Here is a 10858-nt window from a genome sequence, read left to right on the forward strand (position 1 = left end):
AAAAATAGGAAATGGCAACTGTTCATATTAGCAGACTGGCAGTCATGCCTATGTTTACCTAGGCCAACTGTTGATTACACATATTTCTACTTTTTAAGTAGCTTTAGATAAGACAAGCAGGTTTGTGCCTTGTTTTAGATGCCATAAAATAGTAATTTAAGAGAATTTCTAAATATAAGTTTCCTAAAACTATCATTTTTGGAAGTTTACACTATATTGTTAACAAAAAAGCAAAGATCATATTACATAATTATTATTGCCTAAAGAATAGAAATAAGGACAAAAGTCCTTATTTCTATTCTTAATAGGACTGTTAAAGTTGACAAATATATTAAGAATCATATTATATAAATTATAGAGAGAGATATCAAGAAGTGTTTGGTGCATCTTTTAGTTTTAGTTTTGATTGTATATACATATACAATCATATATATATATATATATAATTTATTTATTTTCACGAGAATAGAGATTATTAGTAGTGTGACTAAATCATGTTTTTATTTAAAATGTACATATTCTTTTATTTTTAATGCTTTCAAGATACCTTCAAACATATGAATGAATATGATGAATTATAAATAATAATGAAATTTAATTATATATTTTTTCCAGTAACAACAGAACAACACCTTTCAAGTGAAGAAACTGACACTTCCACAGATGTTGAGAAAGTCTAAAGAATTTTATGCATTCCTTCTTTAAAATGAATGTAAATATCTATTGTCCTTTTATGTCAAATCTTATAATCAAAATGATAATGTTTTATGTATATTTTGATTTCTTAATATAAAGATGATTGAGGGTGGCTATGTAAAGAAAAAGTTGATTATAAATAAAATTAATTTATTCCCTACTTATGTTTATTGTTTAGAACCGAATTTTCTGTTACGGTGGACACTAACTGTGTTCGAAATATAAAAATGTTGATGTGATGGAAAATATATAAGAAAACAAGAAAAATGGGAATGTATTGTGCCCATCCCCATTTCAAAAGTTGCCAAAATCCTGTTTTATATCTTAATTACAAATTAAGGAATAATAAATATCAATACAGTAGAGCATCAATTATCCGAAACAATTTGGAACTGGAGTTGTTCGGGTAAACTGATCACGTACGAAAAAATATATTAACCTATCCCATTATGAAATTTTTCTCCGTTGTGTGTTGCTTCGTGTTGAATTTTCGTCGATGTTAAGCCTAACAAATTTTTTTTTTTTTAAATAATCATTTCTTCATTCTGCACAAACAAAATAAACACAGTATATTTGAAAAATAAAATAAAATTATATTTCAGAAGTTAGTTTTTATATCTAGTATCAAAAACATTCCGATTCAGCATGATACATAGTCCTCAGAAAAACACTACACAAAACAAGCAAAACTTTTTCTTGGATTTATCTGGAGATGTCAGCCACTTGGGCTATATTCTCTGACAAGCTGAAGCAAAACTCTCCACTCAGCATGGGGAAAAAAGGACATGCCAGTATTTGAATGAGGCTTTAAGTACCCTCTCGTGGTCATGCCAGTGCTGCCAGCTAAAACACGCACACCAACAAAAATATCAGAGTAGCGCAAGACATAGCCAAATATTGCAGCGCCATAGCACTAGCGGAAATTTGAATGTGCAGACTGAAACACTTTCGGTTAACCAATGTTTCGGCTGTTTGGTATTTGGATAATCAATGCTCTACTGTACATGTATAAACATTAATGAAGCATGCAATGCCATTTTTTCTCTAAATGCATTTTATTGAATTGAATTCTAAATACAGGTATACCTCGTCTTACGTCGGTAATTGGTTCCAGGAGAGGCGACGTAAGTCGAATTTACTTGTGTAGTTACAACGTAAGTCGTAGTTTCGACTTACGTCGTAACTAAATGCCAATAGTGAAGGAAACGCCAATAATGAGCACTTAAAGACCGCTAAATAACAAGACAACACAGAAAAACAGATGTTTTCATGTTTTGTTCTCTAGGATTTATGATGATTATATTAACATTTACTGTAAATGTACATATTTTAATATTAATTTATTTGCTTTTAACACTTTTCTAGTCATATTACAACTTCAATATTTGTGGTGGACGGATTTAAAGTCGAATAAAATGACTTAAACTTTGATTTTTATTTTTCTATATACTTTTTTGACAAACGACGTATAATCGGGAACGATGTAACTCGAGGTATACCTGCAAAAAATATTGTGATGATATTAGCTGTATTTTGAAGTTGAATTTATGTGAAGCCACAATGTTTAAAGCTCCAAAGTGAAAGTCAAGTGATTTTTGGCACTTAAAACATAAATGTAATCTAATATCATTTTGATATTCCAGAGAATTTATAACCTAGTGAGTTTTTTGGCATTTACAACATTATGGCATTGCACACTTAGTTTAAAACTCAAAATTTTTAAATGAAAAGGATACACAATTATTTGTTCAGGATAAAATATTGTAATATTTACTGTAAATGGAGAATTATCACCTCTTCCAGTTGTCCAGACAGGATAGGAATGTTTTAAGTAGGTAGTAACTGAAAAATAAAATTATTCAAGTGAATAGAAATATAAATAACTTTGGTAAGTAACACAGACCAATGCATTTTGGACACCTTGTAGGGTATCTGAGAAGTGACTATGCAGTGAGGAATTTGTAATGTCAAAAAAGTTATATGTATGGCATTGCATTTGAGACCTGCAAGTTGTATGTCCTGCATTACCGCTTTCTCCTAGTTGTTTTGAAAAATTTCTTTGCTTATTACTTAATCTGCCATGGAGTCTGGCCTACTAGGTCTCCAGACCTCACTCCTCTGGATTTGGAGCTTCTTGGAGACATTTCCAGCATTTTCTGTAGGAGAAACTACAATATTGTGCATAGAACTTCACTTTGATTAAAACTTTTACACTGCACAGTAACTTTTCAGATGCTTCTGCATATCCTATAATTTTCTTTGAAACAATATTTAACTGAGGGATGTCTGGTAGTGCCAAATACATCTGGTTTATTCTACATGTTTGACAAGTATTTTAGCATTTGACTATTACATATCACATTATTAATTTATTATTTAAAGCTGTTTTAAGTATTTCTACATGACTCATAAAGCATATTGTTAGGCATTGAACAATGCAAGAAATTTAAAACAGTAACAGCTCAGATATTTTTAAAATTAAACCATAATATTTCTCTTGTAAGGATAACAGATGATAATCTTCAATGCTTTTTACATGTATGATTACCATATATAGAATATTAATACATTAAAATGTTTGTTTTGTGTGTCTTAGGCTCAAAGAATGAAAATGTTCATAAAATAGCCACAAGAAATTTCACATCCTGGCTGCTTATAAAGAGCCACAAACAAAATTTGTTAGTGACCACAATGTGTTGTTATACAATGCCCTGTTGAAATTGCGACAGAAGCAATCAGGTTGGTCTTTATCAGCAACTTTTGAGCATCCCCGAGAAAAATTTGTTTATTTAGTTGTATAAAGCAGTATACAACTATTAGTCATTGTAAACAAGAAACATTTCCTTATGAATTTTCTTTGCAGGAAGTCCTTTTGCCCACAAAAAATGTACAACACCACACTCCTCAAGCACGGTCTCCATTCTGAAACTTAGCTGTACATGACACGTGCATGTGGCACCCAGAATCTACTATCTAAACCATCAAGGTGGATTTTACTGACACCTAATGACACTTTTAGAAGTTAGCAACTGCTATTTTTAGCTATTGCATATCGATTTGTGATCTATTTTGAAAGTTTTGAAATTATTATTCATCTTAACCGGTTGTTTGCGGAGTACTGCTATTGGAGTAACCGGTTTTCGTTAAACTGTTGCGGAGTACTCCAGTTGGAGTAACTGTCAATTTTCTTTCGTAATTAACTAGTTGGTGGCGATTTAAGCACTGATTGGCTTTTATCTACATAGACTAAGTCTGTTTCAACGAATAAGATATTTGTTACCACTCCGTATTTTTAAATTTAGGCACAAAACTCCTCCATTCCATGTTAAGTCTACAGGAGACCTTTCTTTAGTTCATTTGACAATAAAATCCTAGTTAGCATGCCCGTTAAGTTCTAATTGGTATATTATAGCTAAATGACTATCCTTTGACCAATAAGCATTGACTTGGGTTTGTGGGGTGGGAACTTTCTTGGAAAAAGTTATACCAACTTTGAGCTACATTGTCAGCTACAAACGTAAACAAACAATTATAAATCGTTATTCTTATCTATTTTTAGCATGAATTTAATAAATTTTTATGTATATTTATCCTATTTAACAAATAAGCTTGTTTTTTAAGCCATTCAGCCATAAATCTTTCAAAAAACAAAGTACTTCCGGTTATGGTGGTACTTCCGTAATACATAAGATATACATGTATAGTCATTAATATAATAAAGTAATAATCACTTATTATAGTCTACTATTAGTACAATAAATTAAATAACGTATAAATAGAATCAAATACACATCATCAGTAATAAAAGTGTATTAACCTAGATTTAGAAAGGCCACCACCCTTCCACGCCGATCGGTGTTATAATCTATAGGCCGTATTATTTCTTTACGTTGATTTAGAAAGCTGCAGTTTTTTTTATTTGACAGAAAATATACATGTCTAAGTAACGTATGTAACAAATTAATGGAAAATTTATAAAAAAAACGATTTTTTAAATATTTTAAAATCTTAAATTTTATTAATTTTTTTAAACGTACATAATATTTTGAAGTTAACAATCGTAAAGTGTAATATGTACGTGATAGAAAACTGAAAACAGATTATATCTACTACAATTTTTAAGCGAGATATTGCAAATTGAAAAACCACTTTAAAAACCACAAAACCTGTACGCAACAGCGGTGTTGTTTCGGATTATCGAGTGCGCAGCTGACAGGTTAAAGGTTGTATCTTTTGAAATAAAAGTTTGATGTTATCTTAGTTTGTTACTGAATTGTTACCTTTATTAACAGTCTTTCACATTAACAACAAACTGGAATTATAGAATTCATTTTCCGTTTATTATTAAATTATTTGATCTGATATATAGAAAAATTATTATATAAATCAATACATTAATTAAATGTTTAATTAAAGAAATATAATTAAAACTGACCACTTCTAGATGCATATGACGACAATATAGATTCTAATCTGTAATCATCAATATTTGTTGACGAAGGATTAACGACAGGTGTCTGAAAGTTATAATTTTTAACTTTAATTAGTTTTTGGTAGCACAGTCTCTATGCATTAAAAAATATCATTATCTTCATTAATAAATACAAAATAATGGAATTTCATTTAAAATAATTCTATCATAAGAAAACATGTATATTATAAAACAAAATAAGCAAATTTTGTGAGATTTACTTATAAAATCTTAGAAAAATATAACTGTCCAATTACAGATGAATAATTTCTAATCAGACAATAAAGTTTTTATATTTAGTCTAATTTTGCATCATACAAATACTTCTAAATGCATTAAACAGGATCTTCCATAAAGAATGCTATAGTAATGTTCAAAATAACACCAGTCGGATTGACAAAACACAACATTTATATTGACGAGACAAACATACAAAATAAATACAAAAAAACGTTTACAACTAGGTATCCACAATACACTAATCTAAGTTACAACCGACTATGTTCCGTACAAGTTCGGAAGGAAGGACACCTTACGACCTCCGCTAACAGACTTAGTACTCGCAACACCTCTGAGTCAGGAAAAGTTCGTGATAGTCCAACGGGAGTCCACTTACACCAGGTTTCAGCAAGGTCCCAAAGAGAGATAGATCCTCCTTTTACCCCCCGAAAACTGCTTCTTATATCGTAGTCGACATTCAAATTCTCCCACATCCAATCAGCTTCGATGTCTTCATAAAGTCCGGCCAACGGCCATTCTCCGACAGCCAATCGTCGATTCCAACCACAACGGCTTTCCCAACAGATCTTCTCTAACGATTCTTCCGTAACGGCTATGATTTTGAATTACGAAAGTTTCCATTATCTTACAAACAGCGGGAATCGCTCACCTGGGCGATTCCATCCACTACAGCTATCATTTTAAATTATTATAATGTTTTCAGATAATGATTAACATAATAATGGACAGTTCTCCAACGTTTTAATACAAGTTTCACATTAAGAAATTGTAATGAACCAATATGTCCATCACATGTTCAACTATTACTCAAATTTTTTGTACACTTAGTTACAGCACATCCATTTTCACTCCTCCCACATCAGCCACAAGTCTATAGCTCCTGCATATTAATCATGTTGCACAATGACATTGCATACTTCTCGGATAATAATTAACATAATTACAGTAATTAAAAATGGTAGCATTCATTTTGGCAGACCTTGTTTAATATATAAGAATATAATGAAAAGTTTTCAATTTGGATATCAAAATTAATTCAATTTAGTATCTGAAATACTATTAATAACAAAAACTGCTTCAATTATTTAACTTACATTAAATCTAACATCGTGGCCTTTATGATTAAGAGGCTCCTTCTGATTTAACGCCAAATCTCCAACAACAGAAAGTGAAGCACCAGGTAAAGGCGAACTATGATGAATGTAAGCTAATCCTTCCATTATGAATTCAGAGTATAACTGAATGATGCATTTATTTAATTTATTTTATAACGAATAAAATTAATTTTTGGCTAATAAATACTTACGTAAAGTTTATATTCAAAGAATAACATCAATTTTATGGAATGTACGTTTTCTTTACTGGTAACAGGAACATCTAATTTAATATTAAGTATGTCATTTTTTCCATCTCTGTTCACATCATCTTCTCTGTTCTATTTTTGAAAGAAAATACATATATATTTAAATTTTATTTTAATAATTTATTGTTGTTTGCTGATTTATTTTTAAATATAATTTTAAAAGAAAAATCTTCACTTCTACAAAACTGTGTTATTTAATGTATACTTATCAACAAATTAAATCAAAAAGGCTTCATTAGAATGTTAGTAACCATATACAAAATAAATAGATTAATTTATTAACAAACTTTGCATTTATTATCAATTAATTATGTTATTAACAGGAAAATTGTGACAAATAGTTTTTTTAAGATCTTCAGACTATTCTGAATAATATTTAGTTCAGTTATAAATTATATATACAGAGTGGAAACTTACATCACCCGTTTTCTTGTTCTTGTAAATGAAATACTGAGAGATATTGTATGGCACATTACCGTATTTTATTTGTCCAGAATATCAATATGAGCTCCATTGTAATCATAGCAGAGTGACATCATGTTTGCAGAGATATTCACACAACCATCAAAAAAGACAGGTCCAAAAATCATTGATACTTAGACAAAGTCATTTTTGAGCATCCCTTCTTTGTTGGTGGAGGTGTGAATAGCAAATGCTGCTGTCTTTCAACACAATGGTACTTGTGCTTGAATAAAATATTCCTTAACGGATGGATTGGCCATGGATCCAAAGCATTTCCAGCACCTCTCCTGGTCACCAACATCACATTACCCCAACCTTATGAACCAAACAATATTTTGTGAGATTTCATCAAGAAGCCAGTCAGTCAGTCGACAGAAGACTCAAAGAGTGATAGGATTATTTTTTCTTGTCACAACAGATTAACTTACAAAACATGCTGGCAAACTTTATGTCCTATCAGACTCTGTCATGACCATGATATAGGTCATATTGTTATTCTGGGCAAGTAAAAAATGATGTATGTTCTAACATCTTCTATGTCAGAAACAAAACAAATAAAAATACAGTGGAACTTCGCTTAATGAGCAAAATTCGTTCCAGAACCTTACTCGTAATGCGAAACATTTGTTAAGTGAAACAATTTTTCCCATAGAAATTAACGTAAAATACAATAACACCAAATGCGTTCCATGCCGAAAAAAATACTCAAATAACATATTTACTTGCATATAAGACAAGGTTTTTATTCATTTTTCACTGCTTCAAAAATCTAGGTCGTCCTACATGCGCGAGCAAAGGATCCTTTGCGTTTTTTCAATAATTTTTGTGAACCGTGTATTCTGCCATTATAGCAGAGTGCTATCGAGGTCAAGGTGAATGTCGCTTTTAAAGAGATGATCCAAAAATAGCTGGTCACTTAGCAATGATTATAAATGTAGTTATTTCATATTTGTTAAATTGGTATTTTTAATGAGTATTTGTACATTCTGAATCATTAAAAACAAACTTTTTCCTGTCATGTGCATTATAATCTTTTGGCTTTGCTACATGGGTATCCGGTGCGTGGAAAAGCAATCTTCAAAAGCTGACAGCAGTCATTCAGAAAATATTGCATTTTAAATTCACTCGCCGGATCAGAGGACGATGCTTTGTGGAGTAAGAGCGAAAAAAAGAAGCTTCAGAGGGTGAGTCTGAGTAGAATAAAATTAGAATTGTATTAATAAATCTAATTTTCTTTATTTTGATCGTTAAAGTCATACCTTGTCCTATATGAGAGATCGTCTTATACACGAGTAAATATGGTATTTTACGCATAACGTTTATTGAAAGAAAATTATACCATATACATTGTTAAGGAGTGTGAATCATCATCTTTTCTTCTAGCACAAAATGAACCATCCTGGAATGCGAATTCAATTTGCAGAAAACAAAAATCACAGATAATAGCACGATGGAGCATGTACACAATCTGGGACTTCCCCTCTCCTCGTCACTTTTTATGCAAATCATTTTTAAAAAATTTGATTTACTCGTTATGCGAGGTTCCACTGTATATTAAAAAAAAAAAAAACTTTTAAAGAAATGCTTTTTATTCACTTAAATGCACTAAAAATTAAAAAATACATTTTATTCAGAAAATTGAAGTTTTGGGTCATGTTGGCGACAACTTTACGTCCCTCGACTCCCATCCCTAGCACAGCTTAGCTACTCCATTCCTGTTAATCAACTCAACTTCGCATCTACAACTAACTTTCCCAAAGCATAATTAATTACTAGCACAGGCATGTATCTACTTTATTGGCAATCTGATTTACATCAACTGAATTGAAAGCTGCACACAGAAAAGCAAACAAAATATCATGATAAAAAAACTGATTTAAAAAAATTTTAAAATTTTTGTGTGTAGAGTTTCCCTATGTGTAAATACAATGGTTTGCAATATACTTTCCATGTTATCTGAATAATACATAAGAAAATTCCTATGAAAGATCTTTGGCAGTAGAGATACTGATTATCTCCATTGCAAAGCATTTTCTTGGAACAAGCAACTTACAACACATGCTAATGTAGTTTAAATCAACAACAAGTTGAAGAAGAAAGGTTAGAAACATTCTATTTATACAAAATTATTTTTCAATATGTATTAATTAGCAATTTTCAAGTTAATAGAAATGTTAACTTACAGTTATTAAAGGAATTCGGATATTTTGATAGGTTATTTCATTTAATCGAGGACAAGAACTCCAAAATAATAAATTATCTTCACCAGTCTCGACAATTAATACTAATTCATGCTTAAATTTCACTTGAGGTTGTTCTCTGTAGAATTCGATTTTTTTCCAGAATCCTGTAAACAATAACGTCAATCTTTAACCCAATCTTTTAAAGGAAATTATTTTAAATCGAGCGGATAGAAACTGATTTACTCACCTTCTGTTCGGTAGGCGATTATAAACGGTAACGTTATCATGAAAAATGTCGATACAACATAATATATCGTGGCTTTCGAACAAATTGTTGTTTTATATTTAGTATGAACCGAATGTGAAAATACTTCGTACACGACCATGCTTGCTGGTCGTCACATGTAAACAATGTCAGTGTTGCCAGATCGATGTCAAATATGATATTTTTTCGAAGTTAATAATTCTTTCAAAAGGAATGAATATTAATAAACACATTTTATTTAGTAAAATTAAAAGTAAATAATTAACTAGGTTTATTATTAATTTATGGACATTTGATTTAAAGTAATATATGGCTGGCGTGATGTTTTTAAGACGCCAACCTTACTCTCGGGGATCCGAGACGGTCGAAAACCCAGGAATTTTTCGAGATGATCTATTCCGGATGTGTCGGGACCCGTGGCCCTCAACACCCAGCCGCGCAGTGCCTCATTCTGGGCGTGGCCGAGCCTACAATGGACAATGAGCCCGATATAAAGGCCTTCTTAGTATCCATAGCGGCCATTTTTAAAACTCTTTCTGCCCTTTGGGCACTAAGAGGGCTTCGACCAGGTTCAGAATGGGGCGGCCGAGTGGTGAGGGACGGACCGACATATCCGGATATGTCGGCCCCGAGACCACCACCTGAAAAATTTCTGGGGATTTTTCGACCCGTTCCGATTCGATCCCGGGTCCCTCAGAGCGGCAGCCCCATACGGCCGCCTTGATGGGAATAGCTAGGTGGTGAAGACAGGGACCGATATATGCGTGACTGACCACCCGTGAAATTTTTCGGGGTGGTCTGTTCGGATAAGTCGGGCCCCGTTCCTCACCATCCGGCCGCCCCATTGTTGGCCTGGCCGAACTCATAATGGGCTTGCTAAAAAAGAGGCCCTCTTAGTGTCCACAGGGCGGAAAGAGTTTAAATATACAACCTTAACAAGAATGTATTAAAGTAAAGTTTTCATTAAAATTACTTGTTAGCCCTAATTGTTCATGTAAATTATACAGAAAATTTACAGAAAGCAATACCAAAGCTATTCATAATCTGTTATCGACCTTACTGATCTACACATAATTTCTCTATATTAATTTGAGTTACAGTCCACAGCAAATATATTTAACATCAGATTTTATTCTTGGCCTGTCGACTAAGAGTAAAATCCGTGTAAGAATCCGTAA

The 10858-nt window shown here is 31.9% G+C and overlaps 2 protein-coding genes across 2 annotated transcripts in view; one reads left to right on the plus strand and one right to left on the minus strand.

Annotated features, from left to right (window-relative positions):
• Positions 1–856, plus strand: part of Dysb (Dysbindin) — a 22868-nt gene extending 22012 nt beyond the window's left edge. The window contains exon 9 of the mRNA XM_067279451.1: positions 616–856. Coding sequence (XP_067135552.1) covers positions 616–680 — 65 coding nt within the window. The 3' untranslated portion in view covers positions 681–856. The remainder of the gene's footprint in view (positions 1–615) is intronic.
• Positions 854–9821, minus strand: LOC136982893 (transmembrane protein 231-like). Its single transcript, XM_067279450.1, has 7 exons — positions 9663–9821; positions 9416–9579; positions 6714–6842; positions 6502–6645; positions 5132–5213; positions 2433–2538; positions 854–1019 (listed from the first exon to the last, which is right to left on the minus strand). The coding sequence occupies exons 1-7, from the start codon at positions 9799–9801 to the stop codon at positions 854–856; spliced, it is 930 nt and encodes a 309-aa protein (XP_067135551.1). The 5' UTR covers positions 9802–9821.
• Positions 9822–10858: the final 1037 nt, after the last annotated feature.

This window comes from Centruroides vittatus, unplaced genomic scaffold (assembly GCF_030686945.1).
Source record: "Centruroides vittatus isolate TY-2023 unplaced genomic scaffold, ASM3068694v2 contig_874, whole genome shotgun sequence".
In the NCBI taxonomy this organism is placed as follows: Eukaryota; Metazoa; Arthropoda; class Arachnida; order Scorpiones; family Buthidae; genus Centruroides; species Centruroides vittatus.

Coding starts and splice junctions, on each gene's coding strand:
- LOC136982893 (XM_067279450.1), bottom strand. CDS start 9,801: ATGGTCGTGTACGAAGTATTTTCACATTCGGTTCATACTAAATATAAA. Junction 9,580..9,662: donor AATCGCCTACCGAACAGAAG/GTGAGTAAATCA, acceptor TATTGTTTACAG/GATTCTGGAAAAAAATCGAA. Junction 6,843..9,415: donor TCCGAATTCCTTTAATAACT/GTAAGTTAACAT, acceptor TTTCAAAAATAG/AACAGAGAAGATGATGTGAA.